Source organism: Sciurus carolinensis, chromosome 18, assembly GCF_902686445.1.
Source record: "Sciurus carolinensis chromosome 18, mSciCar1.2, whole genome shotgun sequence".
In the NCBI taxonomy this organism is placed as follows: Eukaryota; Metazoa; Chordata; class Mammalia; order Rodentia; family Sciuridae; genus Sciurus; species Sciurus carolinensis.
In genome coordinates this window covers 18,876,554-18,896,690 of record NC_062230.1, presented here as the reverse complement: position 1 = coordinate 18,896,690, position 20,137 = coordinate 18,876,554, and the positions used below count along the sequence as shown (strand labels likewise).

The window sequence follows — 20,137 nt, the reverse complement described above, 5'->3', positions numbered from 1 at the left end:
GCTCCCTTGAAGTGGCTCAGTGGAGCTTGCAACCCCACAGTTCATGCTTCTTCCCAGGTCCCTGCTCCTTTCAGCCATGACTTGTACAGTTCTTCTGTTAACAGGTATACCAGGGGGGCTTGGGGGTCCTCAGTGTGGGGAGGAGGGGGATCTTTGGGGTATATGAATGGAGAGGAAGGACACAGCATATGTAGGAATTAGGTTGGGGAGAGGCAGAGTGTTTGGGGGAAGGATAAAAGATTCAAGAATGAAGCAGAGTAGACTGATATCAAGATGGGATGTCCAGGAAACTTGGATGAATGGCTAAATTCATAGACTGTGCAAGGCTGTTTTGCATCCAGTCACTTCACAAATGAGGAAACTGAGGACCAGAGAGATGAAGTGACATGCCCGAGGATGCACAGCAGGTGTTAGACTCTTGTCCCAGAGGCTTCCTCTTGGATTCTACCTTATGGCCTCCATTTTTGCCTCCAGTTCTGTTTAACAAAGACCAGGTGTAAGTGTTTGTTGAATGACTGATGAATCAAAATGATTTGAGTGTGTTTCCTTTTATGCTTATGTTTGTGGAGAATGAGCCAAGAAGGGAAGGAAATGCTTAAGAGTTGCATAGCAAGGAAATTATCTAACTGAATCTATAGGAACTTGGGCAAATAGCATTGTCTATAGGATTGTTGGGCAAATCATTGTGGCGAAGAGGTCATTTGGGTGCTCAGAAGGGAGGGTGGAGCTCAGATGTACTGACTATGTCCTCTGATGGTGTTCCTTAGGCTATGGGGCAGCAATTGTGTCAAATGTATCAAATGTAACCCATCACCTATTAATTGGTCATAGGTTGAAGATAAACATTTATAACCAATTTGATGACAGGGAATAGTAATTTTGAATCCAGTTAAATGAAATGCCATCTTCCTACCAAGAACTTCATTTGTCTTGTTAGTAAACTTGTATTACAGAAAATTGTACTTAATAATTTTATTTTGAATTTCCTTGACAAAAAATTTGTGGAAATGAAAATTTCTTTTGTTACATGGGTACCTACGTATTCTATTGGTATCTGGGCCTGCAGAGCTTGAAATATCAGGCCCTTGATAGAAAAGTGTGCTGACCCCTGCCCTAGGTAACCAGAACTGAACCAGGGAGGCAGACATCCTGATGGTGGGTTAGGGTGAATCTGGACAGGAAGGCACATGGTGTAGGAAGATGCACTGCGTTCTTAACTGTTGAGGCTCCTCTGCCTGACCCTCAACACCTTATTCTCCCTCCAGTCTTAGCCCTGTGTCACGCGTTCAACCTGGATACTGAAAATCCAATGATCTTCCAAGAGAATGCAAGGGGCTTTGGGCAGAGTGTGGTCCAGTTTGAGGGATCCCGGTAAGAGCACCAGAGGGGGCCTCCTCCTGTCTCATGTGCTTCCCTAAATTGTTGGAAAACAAAAAGCTGTTTACTTGATTGATTTTTTGAGTGGGTAGCAAATTTGGAACCAGGACAAGGTACCAAATTCAAAAGATGCCAAAGGATGAAAGAAAAAGCTCTTCCATGCTCCCTTCCCTAACTTCCCTTTCCAGGAGTTACGTTGGCAAATAATTCCTTTGTGGGTTCTTTCAGAGAGATTTTTTTTTTTTATCTACACATCTATATCTTTATGTCTATGTCTATCTCCCTAATTCCTACTTCACACTCCATTTATAGTACATGTAAGACTCAACCTATGGCCAGCCCACTTGCAGGCTGTTGCCTATTTTTTTCTTTTTTTGGTACCAGGGATTGAACCCAGGAGCACTTAACATCCCTAGCCATTTTAAAAATTTTTTGTTTTGAGATAAGTTCTTGCTAAGTTGCTTAGGGGCTGCTAAGTTGCTGAGACTGGCCTCGAGCTTGTGATCCTTCTGCCTGAGCCTCCGGAGTCACTGGGATTACAATCGTGCTCCACCCGTGTCTGACTTGCTGCATATTTTTATAAATAAATTTTATTGAACACAACTCTGCCCATTTTCCACCTATTGTTTATGGCTTGCTTTGAGCGATGATGGTAAAATAAAATATCTGTGACAGTGACTGTCCATAAAGACAGAAATATTTATGGAAATAACATCCCTTTTCCAGAAAAAATGTTTTGGACTCTGCTTTCCACTACATTTTTCTCCCCCTACCCTTAACAGATTTTACCAGATTAAGCATACTCATTCTGTCTTATGTTTGCATTATATTCTGTTATTAGGGGACTAGAATTTGCTTTTACTTTATATTAAATCTCTTTTTTCCCCCAAGTTGTCAACACCTTTTATTAATAGTCACATACTTCCTAGGAAAAGGAAATCTTCAGATGGGTCTGGGGACCAGGACGAGAAATGCAGGTTTGCACAGGTCACTCTGTGTGCAAGTGGGGGCAGGGCTCATCAGGCCCAGCAGCTGCACTTGTCTCCTGACCCTTTGTAGACACAACCTTGGGTGCACCTGACACAGGAGCAGTGGCTCTTCTCTTTTCTCCTCCTCCTCCTCCTCCTCTTCTTCATCTTCTTCTTTGAAGCTCTTCTTGCCTGAGGCACATCTGCACTCTTTGCATGGGCAGGGGATTAAATAATTTAAAGCACAATTTGGATTGTTTCCAAACTTTTATGTGAACTCTGCTGTCCTTTAGCACATGTGGAAGTATATTTGGAAGTAAATTCCCAGAACTGGGAGTGTTGGATCAAAAATGCATATACAATTTTTAATTTTTGTGGTACTGGGAATTGAACCCAGGGATGCTATGTAAGTGCTCTATTACAGAACTACATCCCAGCCCTGTATTTATTTACTTATTTTGAGACAGGCTTTCCCTAAGTTGCCTAAGCTGGCCTTGAACTTGCAACCCTCCTATCTCAGCTTCTGCAGCTGCTGGGATTACAGATGTGCACTACTGTGTGTGCATATGTGATTGCAATAGATTTTTCCAGATTGCCATCTGTAGAGGATGGTTGCAATTTACACTTGGCCCCCAGAAATTTGTGGAAACATTTATTTCCCCACCCACTTGGCAATCCAGTTTGTTATCAAACTTATTGATCTTTGTGAAGTGAGTAGATTAGTTTTAAATTGCTTTTTTTACTGAAGACATAGTTCCTTTTTGCAAATTCTTGTTTTTTAATCTCTTACACATTTTTCTATTGATTTTTTTCTCTTACTGTTTGGTAGGAACTGACTGTATTACAAGTTGCTAATATCCTTTCCTACAGTTTATCACTTACCTTTTGTCTTTGCATATGATAGTTTATCATATGCAGAAACTTATTTAAAATTACTGTGTGGTTGAATTTATCCATTTTTAAAATGCCCTCTGAGTTTTGTGTCATTCTCAGGCCCTTCCCATTGAGACTTAATATTTTTCCATTTCTTCCTGTGCTAATTATTCTTCCTATTTATGGAAATTCAAGAATCCATGTGAGAGCCCCTACTTTTTCCTTGGGTGGGGGTGGAACTCTTCCTTTTTTCTTCTTATATCTATTCCCACCTCTTCCCCAGGGTTGTGGTTGGAGCTCCCAAGGAGATAAGGGCTGACAACCAAACAGGTGGCCTCTACCAGTGCGACTTCAGCACCCTCAAGTGTGAGCCCATCCGCTTTCAGGGTGAGTCACTGCCCCAGTCTGGGTCCCAGGGCTGGGATTCCACCTATGACTCACCTGCACTTTCCAGGAATCCCCATGTTCTGGGGGATCTACACTGGGGGACAGAGGGAGTCTTGCTCCCCCGTCTCTGCTCAGTCTCAAGACTACCTAGACACTCTCAGGTCGCCGCTCTCTGTTCTCATGTTCTAGGTGTCCCCTTCACCTGTCCCACTTCTCTGTTTCCCATGTTGCAGTGATCCCTGGCCAGCTCTTACACAGCTCCTTTCCTCCCCCTGAGGGTGACCATGTACATTTCTATCCCTGCAGTCCCCCTGGAGGCTGTGAACATGTCCTTGGGCCTGTCCCTGGTGACTGCCACCAACCCCTCCCGGCTGCTGGTGAGTTGCTCTGGGTCACAGGAGGGTGTTGAGGGGAGGAGTGGGGACCTGAGGCTATTGGGCCTGAGGTCTTGTGGAAGGTGGAGGTGCTGATATGAAAGGACAGGAAGCAGGGCAGCCCCTTCCACTGGTACCCTGCCCCTCAGGCCTGTGGCCCCACCGTACACCAAACTTGCAAGGAGAACACGTATGTGAATGGCTTCTGCTTCCTGTTTGGATCCAACCTTCTGCAGCAGCCCCAGAGGTTTCCAGAGGCCCTCAGAGGTATGTGCCTTTTGGTAGAGACTGGAGGGTGGAGGGTAGGCCTGAGCTATGACCGACGACTCATGGTCTAGGGGATAACTTAGAGGTCTAGGTGTAGAAGGTGGGGAAGCCGGGTTCCATTAAAAGGAATTGGTGGGGGATAGGGAAGTCCTGAGATAGTTACTTACCTCTCTAAGGGGACCAGGTAACCTGACTTCTTAGATGTTCCAACCATTGTCCTTAGAGTAAGTGCCTGAATCTCCTGCCTTTGATGTTGTAGATGATGCAGCCCCTGCTCACCCCTGCTACTTCCGCCATGCCTTCTACTTTAGTCACTGCTTCAGCCACTCCAGCTGACTTTCTTCTCCAGGAATGACACCAACCTGTCCTTAGCTAGGCAGGCTCTTCTCCAGAGCTCAGCTGACTACCAATTATTTCCATGTGTATCCATGTGGTTGCATATATCATTCCTTTTATATCAATGAGTGATATTCCTTTGTATGGATTTACCACAGTCCCATTCACCAGTCTGTCTGTTAACAGGCTGAAGGATGTTTGAGTTGTAAACTGTTTGACAATCATGAATAGAGTTGTATAAATTCCATGCTAATCTTTCCAAAATACAAAACAAATCATCTCACTTTTCTAAAGAACTTTTAGTGGCTCCCCTTTGCCTAAGGAATAAAGGTAAACTTCTTATTGGAGTAGAGAGGCCCTTCCCAACTGCTGAATGTTCTAGCCCTGTCTCCATCCTCATCACATACATTAACCCTTCTTGAACCATCCATTCCTTGATTGTGCCAGCATCATTTTGGACCTCCATCCCCTTTGTATCAGTCGGAGTCTGAACTGGGACAGTTGTCCAGTCAGGACAATTTGAAGTGACTTTATTCATAAAGGGATTAATTATAAATGTGTGATCAGGTCTAGGGGAACTTTAAGGGATAGCCCTAAAACCTCAGGTGAACAGCAGCAACCTGTTTCCACCCTTAGGCTGGCAGGATGAAGGGAGGGAGAGGTCATCAGAATCCAGAAGGAGAAAGAGTCGTACGGAGCAGGTGTCCTTGAGAGGAGCTGTGGTTTTCTGTTGAGGATGCGGATGGCCCAAATCAACCTCACAGAGAGGGAGCCAAGGGGAGAATTCCCTGACCTCATGCTCCATTTTTCTTCAGTCTCCAATTAATCCTCCTAACTGGCCAAATTGAACTAGAAGTCAGAGGGCAAAGGAATTTTGTTGATGTGTTCCATGTAGGTTGACTTGCCAGGTCACAGTGCAGAGTGGAGCAGGGCAGAAAGAGGATTTGGGGACAGAGGCAGAAGGGAAGAACACATTGAACATGCTTTTTTTCCCCCCAATTTTAATTTACTTATTTTTTTATTTGTTCCACTTAGTTATACATGACAGTAGAATTTTGACACAACATACATAAATGGAGTATGACTTCTCATTTGTCTGGTGGTACATGATGTAGAGTTACACAGATCATGTACATAGAGTAATAAGGTCCAAGTAATTCTACTATCATTCCTACCCCCGACCCCCTCCCCTTCCTTCACTCCCCTCTGTTTAGTCCAAAATATCATTATTCTCCTCTCCACCTTATTGTGAATTAGCATCCACATATCAGAGAAAACATTTGAGCTGGCCCCAATTTTACCATTCAGGTTATAATGAGAACTAATCTCACAGTCTGAGTTAACCTCCCCTCACCTCTGCTACCTCTAGTTCAATACCATTAAATCAGCTCATTTGATTTTCTTCATAGTGTGGATCATGGTCTGAAATTATCCTATTTATTTGTGTACTTGCTTAACCAAGTACCTATACTTTTGTACACTTTCATGTGCTATTCCTTTTTCTATAATTTACTTCTCATTTTGCATTTCTAGAAAATTGTTTCTCATTCTTCATGACCCAGTCAAATATCTCCACTTATCCTGAATCACTTGGACATGTTCCATACCACTTTGTCCATTTTAAAAAAGTTATGTTTTATTTTAATGGACATATAGTAATTATACACTTCAGCACAATATGTACTAAAATGGGGGGTACAATATGTTTTGACACATGCATACATTGTGTAATGATCAAATCATGGCATTCAGTGTTATCCATGACCTCAAATATTGGTCATTTCTTTGTGGTAAGAACATTCTAAATCCTCTATTCTAGTTATTTTGAAGCATACAATATATTAATGTTAACAATAATTAGCCTACTGTGCAACAGAACACCAGAACTTATTTCTCCTATGTAACTGTAACTTTATAGCTATACCAACCATTCCCTGATCTCCTTCCTGCCTTCTCCAGCCTCTGGTAACTGCTATCCTGCTGTCTATTTTTATGAAATCTACTTCTTTAGCTTCTACATATGAGTGAGATCATGTCATGTTAATTTTTCAATGTCTGGCTTGTGTCACTTAACACAGTAAGTTCATCCATGTTTTTGCAAATGACAGGATTTCATAATTTTTTATGGATGAATAGTATTCCATTGTGTATACATATACTACCTATTCAACCACCGATGGATGTTTAGGTTGATTTTGTATCTTGGGTATTATCAATAGTGATGCAAGAAACATGGGTCTTCAGGTATCTCTTTCACATACTGATTTCATTTCCTTTGAATATATACCCAGTTATAGGATTTCTGGATCATATGGACCATTTAGGTCCCTTCATACTGTTTTTTATAATGGCTCTGCTAATTTATGATTCCACCAACAGTGTGAGGGGTTACATTTTCCCCACCTCTTTGCCAGCACTTGTTATCTTTTTGATAAAATCAATTCTACCTGGGATGAGACCATAACTCTTTGTATTTTTAATGTGAATTTCCCTGATGATTATTGAACATTTTTTTCATACACTTCTTAGCTGTTTGTATGTCTTCTTTAGAGAAATGTCTATTCAGATCTTTTATTCATTTTTAAACCAAATTATATTTTTTTGTTATTGAGTTAATTGAGTTCCTTATATATTCTGAATTTTAACCCTTTGTCAATGTATAATTTGCCAGTATTTCCATTCATTCTGTCTCATCACTCTTTTGTTTGTTTTCTTTCATATGCAGAGAATTTTTAGTTTGAGCTAATCCTATTTGTCCATTTTTACAAAATTTCCTGTGCTTTTGGGGTCTTAACTAAAAAAACCTTAACTAAGATTGTGAAGGACTTCCCCTGTTTTCTTCTAGTAGTTTCACAGTTTGGGGTCTTATATTTAAGTCTTTAGTCCATTTTGAGTAAATTTCTGTGGATAGTGAGAGACAGGGGTCTAGTTTCCTTCTTCTGCATGAGGATATCCAATTTCCCTAGCACCAATTATTGAAGAAACCGTCCTCGTCCCCATGTGTGCTCTTGGCACCTTTGTAAAATATAAGTTGGATTTAGATGAATACATTTATTTCTAGGCTCTCAACTCTGTCCAGTGGTCAAAGTATCTGTTTTTATGCTAGTACCATGCAGTTTGGTTACCTTAGCTTTATGTACATTATGAAGGCAGGTAGTGTGATGTGACTGGCTTTGTTCTTTTTAAAAGCTTTTCGTTTATTAATTAATTAATTAATTTTCACATTCATTGAAAAGTTTTATGCCATCTTTGCTGAGAGAACAGCACAATAATAAAAATATCATTAAAAGCACTAACATTTTGGTGATTATTTTTAATGACAATTAAACAAATGAAGCACATACAGAGATACACACAGTATATTCAGATATTTCCCTTACCTGATATCTCACAATCTATAGGTCCTTTTGAAATTGTTATTACTACCCAAAATGATATTTTGAACCTCTGAGTTTTCAGTAGTATTAGTGAAGGTAATTTATTATTTTTTTAGTTATATACATGACAGTAGAGTCAATTTTTTAAATTCATTTTTATTGTAAACAAATGGGATACATGCTGTTTCTGTTTGTACATGGAGTAACAGCATACCATTTGCGTAATCATACATTTACATATGGTAATGATGTTTGATTCATTCTATTATTTTTTTCCTTCCCCCCCATCCCTCCCTCCCCTCTTTTCCTTCTATACAGTCCCTCCTTCCTCCATTCTTGCCCCCCCACTCCCCATTATGTGTCATCATCCGCTTGTCAGTGAGATCATTTGTCCTTTGGTTTTTTGAGATTGGCTTATCTCACTTAGCATGATATTCTCCAATTTCATCCATTTGCCTGCAAATGCCATAATTTTATTATTTTTTATGGCTGAGTAATATTCCATTGTATATATATACCACAGTTTCTTTATCCATTCATCAATTGAAGGACATCTAAGTTGGCTCCACAATCTGGCAATTGTGAATTGAGCAGCTATGAACATTGATGTGGCTGTATCAGTAGAGTCAATTTTGACATGTTTATACAAACATGGAGTATATCTTATTTTAATTAGGATCCTAGTCTTGGGCTGTACATGATGTTTAAATTCACAGTGGTGTATTCATATATGAACATAGGGAAGTTAGGTCAGATTCATTTCACTGTCTTTCCTATTTCCATCTCCCTCCCCTTCATTCCCCTTTGTCTAGTCCAATGAACTTCTATTCTTCTCCATCCCCTAGCTTTGTTCTTTCTGCTCAAGATAGCCTTGACTACATGGGGTCTTTGGTGGTTTTATAGGAATTTTAGAATTGTTTTTTTCTAATTTTGTGAAGAATGTCACTGGCATTTTTGTAGAAATTGTAATGTATCTGTAGATCACTTAGGTAGTGTGGACTTTTTAACAATATTAATCCTTCTAATACATGAATACTAGATGTGTTTCTGTTAATTATGTCCTCTCCAATTTCTTTCAACAATCTTTCATGATTTTCAGTATAGAGGTATTTCAACTTTTTGATTTTTTCCTAGGTATCTTATTTTTTCAGCTACTATAAGCAGGATTGCTCATTTTCAGGTAGCTTACTATTAGCATATAGAAACACTATAGATTTTCACATGCTTTGTTTCCTCCCATTTTATTGAATTCATTTGTTAGTTCTAACAGTTTTTTGTTGAGTCCTTAGGTTTTTCTGTACATAAGATTATGTCAACTACGAGTGGGGATAATTTGACTTCTTCTTTCCAATTTGGATGCCCTTTAATTTTTACTCTTGCCTAATTGCTCTGACTAGAACTTCTTGTACTATGTTAAATAAGAGTGATTAAGGTGACCCTCCTCTTCTTGTTCCTGATTTTAGAGGAAATGATTTCAGCTTTGTCACATTCAGTATGATGTAGGCTGTGAGTTTGTCACGTATGGTCTCACTGTGCTGAAGTAGGTATATTTTATGCCTAAACTGTTAGAGGTTTTTTTTTTTTTTTTGGTGGGGGGGTACTGGGGACTGAATTTAGGGGCACTCAACCCCTGAGCCACATCCCTAGTCCTTTTTTGTATTTTATTTAGAGACAGGGTCTCACTTACTTGCTTAGTGCCTCACTATTGCTGAGGCTGGCTTTGATCTTACGATCCTCCTGCCTCCATCTCCCAAGCTGCTGGGATTATAGATGTGTGTGCTGCTGTGTGTGGCTTGAGAGTTTTTATCATGAAGGGATGTTTAGTTTTGTCCAATGCATTTTTGCACCTACTGAAATAATCATGTGGTTTTGGTTTTTACTTTGTAAATGAGATGAATCAAATTTTGTGTATTGAAACTATTCTTGCATCCCTGGGATGAATCCTCCTTGATCATAGTGAGTGATATTTTTAATCTGCTGTTGAATCCAGTTTACTAGAATTTTGTTGAGAATTTTTGCATCTATGTTCACTAGGTATATTAGTAATTTTCTTTATTATTTGTCTGTGTCTGATCTTGATATCAGGGTAATGCTGATTTCAGAGGATGAATTTGGAAGATTTTCCTCTTCTTCGATTTTTTGAAATATTTTGAGAAGAACTGGTATTAATTCTTTAAATGTTTGGTTGAATTTGGCAGTGAAGTCATCTGGTTTTTGACTTTTCTTTGCCAGGAGACTTTATTACTGATTTACTCTCCTCACTTATTGTTATTATTCTATTCAGATTTTCCATTTCTTCATGATTCAATCTAGGTAGGTTGCATGCATCTAGGAACTTATCCCTTTCTTGTAGGTTTTCAAATTTGTTCATAATACTCTTAAAGTCTTTTGCATTTCTGTCATATCTGTTTAATGTCTGCTTTACCCCTTATGTGTTTGGTTTTTCTCTCTAGTTTCTTAATTAACCTGACTAAAAGTCTGAGGATTTTGTTTATCCTTTAAAAAAACCAACCCTTTATTTCATTTATCTATTACATTGTATTTTAAGTCTCTATATTGTTTGTTTATGCTCCGATCTTTATTATTTATTCTCCTCTATTAATTTTGAGTTTGGTTTATTATTTTTTCTGGTTCCTTGAGGTAAAGTGTGAGTTTTTTTTTTTTTAACTTTCTTATGTTTTGATGTAGACATTTATTGCTATACATTTCCCTCTGAATGCTGCTTTTCCTGGCTCTCATAAGTTTTGGTATGTTGTGTTTACATTTTCATTTGTGGAGATTTTTAAAATTTCCCTTTTAATTTCTCCATTGACTCATTGGTAGTTCAAAAGCATGTTTTTCTTCTTTTTTCAGTGCTGGTGATCAAACTCAGGGCTTCACACATGCTAGGCAAGTGCTCTGCCCGAGTTACACCCCCATCTCTGGCACGTTGTTTAGTTTCCGTGTATTTTTATAGTTTCTAAAGTTCCTCCTGTTACTGATTTTGTACCATTGTTGTTGGCAACAATTCTTGATATATTTCAGATTTTTAAAAGAAATTGTTAAAGATGGTTTTGTGGCCTACTAAATGGTCTATCTTGGAGAATGTTCTGTGTGCAATTGAGAAGAATGTGTATTCTACAGCTGTTAGCTGGAAGGTTCTGTATAAAGTTATTAGGTCCAGTTTGTCTGAAGTGCAGTTAAATTCCAGCCTTTAAATATTAATTTTTCTGTCTAATTTGTTGAAAGCGGGATAGCAAAGTTCCCTGATTTTATTGTATCACTCTTATCTCTATCTACTTGTTCTTTCATGTCCATTAATATTTGATTTATATACTTAGGTGCTCTGATATTGGATGTATATATTTATATATTTATAGTTGTTACACCCTTTTGATGAATTGAGTCCTTTATCAATGTACAAGATACATTTCTTTGTATCTTGTAGCACATTTTTTTCTGTGCCGAGGATTGAACCCAAGGTCTTAATAGTTCTAAGCAGGTACTCTACCATTGAGCTAAATCCCTCAACTCCCCTTATCACAGTTTTAAACCTGATGTCTATTTTATCTGATATAAGAATAGCCACACCTACTCTCTTTACCATTGGCATGGAGCCCTTCTTTCAACTCTTTACTTTTAGCCTATGTATCTTAAGACTAATCTGAGTCTTTACTAGGCAGTATATAGTTGGACCTTGTTTTCCAATTCCTTCAACCATTGTGATTTTTGACTGGAGAGCTTAATCCATTCACACTGAAAGCAATTATTGATAGGTAAACAGTTATCACTACCATTTTGACATCTGGTTGTTTGTAGACCTCTGTTCCTATCTTTCTCTGTTGTTATCTCTGTGGTTTGATGATTTTCTTTAGTGCTGTTTTGTTTCTTTCTCCTTGTTGTCTGGGCATCTACTATAGTTTTATGCCTTGCTACCACAAGACTTTCATAAGATATTTTATAGTTATAATGACTATTTTGCACTGATAACACCTTAACTTCAGTTAACTTCTAGTCATTTTTTTGCAGTGCTGGGGATTGAACTCCAGGTCTCACATATGCTAGGCAAGTACTGTACCACTGGGTAACATCCCCAGCCCAGATTGAATTCTATAGACTTTAATCCTCTCCCCAGCATGCATGCATGCATGCATATATATATTTCTTTTTTTTCACTTGTTTTTGCAGTGCTGGGAATTGAAACCAGGGCCTAGTGCATATTAGACAAACACTCTACTACTTGAACTGCACCCCCACCTCCAATTTCTACTTTTGATGTCACATTTGACATTTTTACATTATATATTTCTTAAAAACTTATTAAAGCTATTGTTATCCTTTTTCTTTTTGACTGTTAACCTTCATACTAGAGATAATGTGATTTACAGAGCACCATATCAGTAGTGGAGTATTCTGGATTTGAATATATATATATATATATCTACTTTTACCTGTGAATTTTATACTCTTATGTTTTCATGTTAGTAATTAGTGTCCTTTCATTTCTACTTGAAGAACTCCCTTAAGAATTTCTCATAAGGCAAGTCTTGTGGTGATGAATTCCTTCAATTTTTCTTGTCTAAGAAAGATTTCATTTCTCCTGCATTTCTGAAAGAGATTGCATTCTTGTCTGTAGTATTCTTGGCTGACAGTTTTTTTTCTTTGAACACATCAAATATATCATTCCCTTTTCTGTTGATCTATAGAGCTTCTGCTGAGAAATCAGTTGTCTAACAAGGACTGTCTTATAGTGATTTGCTGCTTTTCTTTTGCTGCTTTTAAAATTCCTTGTCTGACTTTTGACAGTTAATGTGTTTTGCAGTGAAGAACTCTTTGGACTGAATCTGTTTTTGGAATTTTCAGCTTCATGTATCTGGATATCCATATCTCTTCTAAGACTTGGGATGTTTTCAACTGTTTTTTCATTAAATAAGCTCTCTGCCCCCATATTTGTCTCTTACTCTTCTGTAATGCAAACGGGGCACTGCCTCAGCTCAGTCCTGGAATGCATGGCTGCTTGGTCAGCCAAGACACTGATTTCCCAGGAGATGATGTGCTACTTCAGCACAGGCTCAGGGGTCATGACTTCTCTGAGCAGCAAGGAACCTTGCTGGAAACCCTGGGATGCAGAGGGTTGCTTCGACTTAGGCGAAAAGGAACTGAGATTATTCTGAGTAGTTCAAGTACTATTTTCTGGGCACTGCTTCAGCTCAGGCACAGGGAGGTGTGACTTCTCTGGATGGCCAAGGCACCATTTTCCCAGGAGGCACTTCACAGCCTCACTTCAAGCCCAAGGGGTAAGGCCCAGCAGTAATTGAAAGGGGTGGATGGGGGCACCCCTACCAAGACATTGTTTTCCTGGTGGACAGTTTCAGTTCAGGCCCAGAGGAGCAGAGCACAGCAGTGGCTGGGATAGTTAGACAGAACCTCTTCCCTAAGGCATCATTTTCCTGGGGGCTGAGGGCAGCTTCAGCTCAAGCAGGTAGCAGTGAAGGGTAGATGAAGTGGCTTTATGGCAGCTTGCCCCAAGGAGAAGGGCATAGCTACTAGGTGGCTAAACTTCAGAGGTGGAAAGGTGCCATGACCTCTTATCCCTGGAACAGGACTCATTCCAGCAGTGGCTCTGGTTTCAAGGTGGCATAGTGCCTCAGCTGCATAGCCCCAGGAGCTGGGGCTCAGTATTGCCTCCTTCTCCTGAGGGGGCACAGCTGTGTGTATCCTAGGCTGCTCTCTCAGCTGGGCTTAGTGCCTGTGAGGACTGCAGACCCCAGTGGTGAGGACTGTAGATGTCCAACATGTTGGTGGTAGTTGCCGGGTTCTCTTGCTTACCTTTGCCTCCTTGGAAGGAAATCCCTTCTGGTTCTAAGCTGATCTCTGCTGGGGTATGGGGATGGAGGCCAGGGATTTCCTTCCATTCCCTATGAGGTCATCCTGGGTTTCTCTGCCGTACAGGGTTCCGCAAAGTAGTGTAAGTTCTTCCCTCTTTGTTTAGAAGAAAAAGAGGAGATAATTTTAACTGGGTTTTGAAGGATGAGGGAATTGTTCAGACAGGAATGGGGCAAAGGTTTGAAGGAGGTCTGTGTGTAGTATTTTTTTCTATTGGTGCATTATAATTATACCTAATAGTGAGATTCACTGAGATATTTTCATATATACACATAACAACATAAGGTGCTACTCCTTGGCACCCTTCTTTAGTTATTTTATTTTCATCAAAATGTATTTGGTTGTTTCTTGTTCTGGCTGCCTTCATGGGGCGAATGAGTTAGTGCTCACTAAGGCCTTCTAGCAGCCATTCCTTGCTGATGTCCAAGGAATCTGTCCATTTTAAAAAATTCAGCCTGGAACATAGGTGTAATCTTGTTTACCTTTGTTCTCATTGTTTAGCAGAGAGCTGATGTGCATAAAACGAACACCAACTCTCTAATTAATAAATTCATACTCTTTTTTTCTCTTCCTTAGAATGTCCTCAGCAGGAGAGTGACATTGCCTTTTTGATTGATGGCTCTGGTAGCATCAACCCAAATGACTTTCAGAAGATGAAGGACTTTGTCTCAACAGTGATGGACAAATTCAAAAAGTCTAAAACCTTGGTGAGTGCTCATATAAGGGTGGCAAAAACATGGCAGCCATGTTGCCACTACCCCCCCACTGCAATTGCAGACATGGCAAAAGGGACAACTGATTGTTGTGTTATTTATTGTGTTATTTATTGTGTTATTTGTTGTGTTATTTATTTTTTAATAATTTATTTATTTTGATTCATTGTAAACAAATGGGGTACAACTTGTTTCTCTGGTTGTACATGAAGTAGAGTCATACCATTTGTGTAATCATACATACATAGGGTAATGATGCTTGTCTCATTCTGTTATTTTTCCTTTCCCCCACCCCTTCCACCCCGAATGGAGGAAGGATGGATTTTTGTGTTATTTAATGATTCTCTTTTTTGATCTGCTTGGATGCAGCATCTGCATTCTTTCAATTGTTGTAAAGTAGGCAGCTCTGGCGGATAGGGGTGGCATGGAAGATGAAACCCACACGTCATCTCCTGTAGAAAGAGTGGGTGGGAGCTGTGGAGAAGGAATTTGGAAATCGAAGTGTTGCAAGGCTTGATGGGGATGAGGGGCACCTTCTCCAGTCTCAGGCCAGGTGCCCTGTTTTCAGTTCTCTTTGATGCAGTACTCAGATGACTTCCAGACTCATTTCACCTTCAGCTATTTCAAGAAAAATCCTAACCCAAGATCACTGGTAAACCCAATAACACAGCTGCTTGGAACAACTCACACTGCCACAGGAATCCGCAAAGTAGTGTAAGTTCTTCCCTCTTTGTTTAGAAGGAAAGGAGGAGATAATTTTAACTGGGTTTTGAAGGATGAGGGAATTGTTCAGACAGGAATGGGGCAAAGGTTTGAAGGAGGTCTGTGTGTAGTATTTTTTTCTATTGGTGCATTATAATTATACCTAATAGTGAGATTCACTGAGATATTTTCATATATACACATAACATAATATGATCAATTTCATTCTCCACTACCTCACCTTCTCTCCTCCTCCTTCCTCTTCCTGGTCTCCTTCCTTTAATACATCAATGAAAAAAATTTGCATAAATGTGGAAAAGAGAGGAAGTGAGGTGAGGGAAATGTGGCTGAGGGAGGTCAGAAAAATGGATTGATTTTGGTAACCAAAGACAAATTTGTAGCCAGTGAGGATCCATTGATGATTTTAAGCAGTAGGGAGACACCCTATCTTGTTCTGGGAATATCATTTTGATTCGTGTGTGTGTGTGTGTGTGTGTGTGTGTGTGTGTGTGTGGCAGCAAGGGTGGGGTTGGGGCAGAAGTGTGGGAAGATGAGCTAGAGAGTTGTGGTAGTATTCTAGGAGAGATGTGATGAAGGACAAATGATTTATTTCTTTAAAAATGTTTCTAAATTTAAAAGTAATAATATTCAGTTTAAAATATCAAAATATGCAAAAGTGTATATATAAGGGGTAAAGTCTTCCTTTATTCCATTCTTCCCCCCTCCCCTGCTGCCTTTCTGGTTCTTGGAGCAGTCATGGCTCCACATTGTCTCAGGGGAGACAGAGCCCCTCCTGGACAGAGCCCAGCTGCATCTGTGTCTGTGACTCTGCTGACATTTCCTCCCTAATATTAATAGGCTCTCTATTTGCATTTGACTTTGACTTTCTTCTTCTCTGAACAGAAGAGAACTGTTTCAGAGTGCCTATGGAGCCCGGGAGAATGCTGTTAAGATCCTAGTTGTCATCACAGATGGAGAAAAGTATCGAGATCCCTTGAATTATGAGGATGTCATCCCTGAGGCGGACAGAGCGGGGGTCATTCGCTATGTCATTGGGGTAGGGAATGTGTCTTTGGGCCTGATGCTTCTGTTGTGGGTTTCTACTTGGATGTACCCTCCCTTCAACTTGCAAATATTGGTGAAATCGAAGTGAGGCAAGGGTTCCTGCTAACTCATATACACCTGTGCATCACTTATCTATTGTCACAGTAAAGCTATGTAACAAATGATCTACAAATTTAGTGGTTAAAAATAAGAAGTAAGTCTGCAGTTCAACTGCCTGGTTTTTCTGGTTTCAGGTGGGCTCACTCACACATCTGTAATCAGGTTTGCAGGCCAGCTCCCCTCCCTTCCTTCCTTCCTTCCTTCCTTCCTTCCTTCCTTCCTTCCTTCCTTCCTTCCTCCCTCCCTCCCTCCCTCCCTTCCTCCCAGCACTGGGGATTGAACCCAGGGGTCCTCTAACACTGAGATACGTCCCCAGCCCTGTTTATTTTTTATTTTGAGGCAGGGTCTCACTAAGTTGCCCAGTGTGGCATCAATCTTGTGATCTTCCTGCTTACATCCTGGCCAGCTCTCTCCATTTCTGAGGGTTGCAAGCTATGTTTGTCTGCTGGACAGATGACCTTGGTTGGAACAACTGGGCGATTTGGCCTTTCTGCTTCCTAGGTCTCATTCTCCAGTGGGCTGGCCTTGACATGTCCTTTTGGTGAAGGTAGAGGAACAAGAGAGAAAGTGTAAATGTTGCAGGTACTTTTTCAGACCTCTGTTTGCATCAAGTTTGATAACATTCATGGGCTAAAGCAAGGTCCATGGTTGAGCCCAGAAACAATGAAGGGCTCAGGTTACTCCACCAAGTGTGAAGGGCACAGCAAAGTTTTGGTGAAAGGGCTTGGATACAGGAAGAGGTAAGGAAGAGGATCATCAGTATAATCAAACTATTACAATACTTGGGTGACATAGAAAAAATACCATTCTGAGTGCATGGATTGCCATGTAAGACCTTCCTATAAAGAAAAAAAATCTTTCCCTTTCCTCTGAGTGGAGGGCAGCCAGGAGGCTTGGCAAAAAAAATAGATTAAAAGTCATGTTTGAATCTGGGTGTGGTGACACACACTTATAATCCCAGCAACTCCAGAGGCTGAGGTAGGAAGATTACAGGTTCAAGGTCAGCCTTAGCAAATTAGTGATACCTTGTCTCAAAATAAAAAAATAAAAAGGGCTGGGGATGTAGCTCAGTGTTAAAGTGGCTTTGAGTTCAATCCCCAGTACCAAAAAAAAAAAAAAAGAAAGAAAGAAAGAAAAAGCCCCCAGCTGCTCCCTATGCACATGGCAGTGTCCCAGAGGCCTTCTGCTACATTCTCTTATTTGACAATGTTCTGATTCTTTTCCTAAGGATTTTTTTGCTAGATGATACTACTACCCACAGACACTGTCTGCTTTGCCCTTTGTTTCTTGGCAACAGGTGGGAGATGCCTTCAACAATGACAGATCCCGCCAAGAGCTTAATACTATTGCCTCTAAACCAGCTCGTGAACATGTGTTCCGGGTGAATAACTTTGAAGCTTTAAAGACCATTCAAAACCAGCTTCAGGAAAAGATCTTTGCAATTGAAGGTGAGCCAGGCATCTATGTTCCCAGAATAGCTCAAGATGCAGCCTAGACCCTCCTAATTCCTGGTATCTTAACCCTCAATCTCAACTCTTCCCTAGCCACTTGGGTCTTACCTGGTCAATTCCTTTGAAATCAGAGAATCTTTACTTTCATCTCTAATTTTTCCAGTCTTGGCTACAGGCTGATAAATTGAAGTGTAGAAGAGTCAAACTCCATAGAGCATCTTCCCCAAAGTGTGGATGTGTTGCTAACATTTATTGGTTTCTGTTAGATACCCTTCACCTGGAATAGTATCTGGTACATAGAAGGTGGTCAATACATGCTTGTTGAATAAAGGAATTAGGCTCCTTGAGGACCACATTCTCATCTGACAGAATGTAGCTGCTGCGAATAGCTGCCATCCCCTTAAGAGGGGCACACACTTTAGAGTTCAACACAGATCTCAGAGGACCCTCCCTTTGGCCACAATAGCTTTTGAGTGTCCAGCACCTGTTCTATGCTCTTTTGCTTTCTTTGATATAGAAAATTCTCCTCTTCACAGGTACTCAGACAGGAAGTACCAGCTCCTTTGAGCATGAGATGTCTCAGGAAGGCTTCAGTGCTGCCATCACTTCTGTAAGTGGTCCTTCATTAAATTGGGGGTGGGGGTAGGGCAAGAAGAAATGAGAGAAGTACAAGGGTCTGGGGGCTCTTCTCTGTGATGGGCTCTTGTAGGGAGGTAGCTTTTTGCTGGGCAGCAGTGTTCTGTTCTTCCCTCATCAATCCTGTTCTATCTCTTTCTCCAGAATGGTCTCTTGTTGGGCTCTGTGGGGAGCTTTGACTGGGCTGGTGGAGCCTTTTTGCATAAGTCAAAGAATGAAATCACCTTCATCAACGCAACCAGGGTGAACTCAGACATGAACGATGCTTACTTGGGTAAGTGGGGAAGACAGGGGTCCCCTAAGAGAGGATCAGGATTTCATGTAATTAAACTAGTGCAGATGCTGTTGGATCTTTCACAGGCCCTGGGGATATTTGCAAAGACAGAAATTTCAAAATTTAATTTTAATTATGTTCACAAAGAGGAATATAGTACAGGGCTCTTACCTCAATCTGCCAAGCATGGGGCTGCCCCATTGCCCCCACTCAGGATGATCTGCATGGTGGAAAGGAGGGCAGGTCTGTGAGGGAAAGGGCTTTGCTTATTAGACCACCGTCTTCAGGTTATGCAGCTGCAGTCATCCTGAGGAACCGGGTGCAAAGCCTTGTTCTGGGGGCACCTCGATATCAACACATTGGCCTGGTGATGATGTTCAGACAGAATGCTGGTGCCTGGGAGACCAATGCTGATATCAAGGGCAACCAGGTAAGAGCAGAGTATGAAGCCTGAATGTGCAGAGGCACCCTGGGGACTGAGAGATTCCAGGTTGGGCATTGCCAGATGTCATGAATGGGTAGAGACTTGTAAAGGAGCCCTCAGAGGGCTTTAAGTTGGAGAGTCACAGTATTAGTTTTGCTTTTGAGAATGCCTTGTTCTCAGTTTTCTAACAATAATAAATAATAATGTTTGATGTGTATAGAGCTCTCTAGGAGTTTAACTGCATCTGGAGCTGATATTCATCTAGTAACAAAACCAATAAAGCCACATAATTTAATAATCCCATATCTGTTGATAAATGGCTGTGTCTCTGAGATTCCACAAGAGAACAAACTGATCTTAAAGTTCATATGGAGGACTGGGGTTGTAGCTCAGTGGCAGAGCACTTGCCTAACACGTGTGAGGCACTGGGTTCCATCCTCAGTACCACATGTAAGTAAATAAAATAAAGGTATTGTGTTCATCTACAACTAAAACTATTTAAAAATAAAAGTTCATATGGAAATGCAAGGGATCCAGAATAGCCAAAACAAGTTTGAAAAAAGGATAACAAGGTTGGAAGCCCCATATATTCCCAATTCAAAATTTACAAATCAATAGAGCCAGAAAATACATTCGTGGTTATCAAGGAATGGCAGTGGGTGAGAGGTTGGGAGTGACTGCTAGGAGACACTGTTTCTTTCTGGGGAGACAACAATCTTGAATCAGTGATGATGGTGACATAATATTATGACTATACTAAAAACCACTGAGTTTTCTACTTTAAAATGGTGAATTTATGTTATATAAATTTTATCTCAATAAAAAATTATTATTTTGAAAAGCCATCAATGTAATCCACCATAACAAGTAATTGGTGAAAGGAAAATGCGACACGGAGGAGCAACACGGAAACCAGGCAAGGAGATCCACATGTAGAAAGTTTTATTTG

At 40.4% G+C, this 20,137-nt stretch overlaps 1 protein-coding gene across 2 annotated transcripts in view; it reads left to right on the top strand.

The window, feature by feature from the left end:
- Itgam (integrin subunit alpha M) overlaps nt 1-20,137 on the top strand; it is a 41,751-nt gene continuing 21,614 nt past the window's right edge. For both annotated transcript variants that reach the window (XM_047533084.1, XM_047533083.1), the window contains exons 1-12: nt 1-104; nt 1,266-1,371; nt 3,502-3,605; nt 3,912-3,982; nt 4,129-4,246; nt 14,401-14,531; nt 15,106-15,251; nt 16,143-16,296; nt 17,701-17,851; nt 18,391-18,464; nt 18,635-18,764; nt 19,052-19,194. In XM_047533084.1, coding sequence (XP_047389040.1) covers nt 44-104; nt 1,266-1,371; nt 3,502-3,605; nt 3,912-3,982; nt 4,129-4,246; nt 14,401-14,531; nt 15,106-15,251; nt 16,143-16,296; nt 17,701-17,851; nt 18,391-18,464; nt 18,635-18,764; nt 19,052-19,194 — 1,389 coding nt within the window. In that variant the 5' untranslated portion in view covers nt 1-43. The remainder of the gene's footprint in view (nt 105-1,265; nt 1,372-3,501; nt 3,606-3,911; nt 3,983-4,128; nt 4,247-14,400; nt 14,532-15,105; nt 15,252-16,142; nt 16,297-17,700; nt 17,852-18,390; nt 18,465-18,634; nt 18,765-19,051; nt 19,195-20,137) is intronic.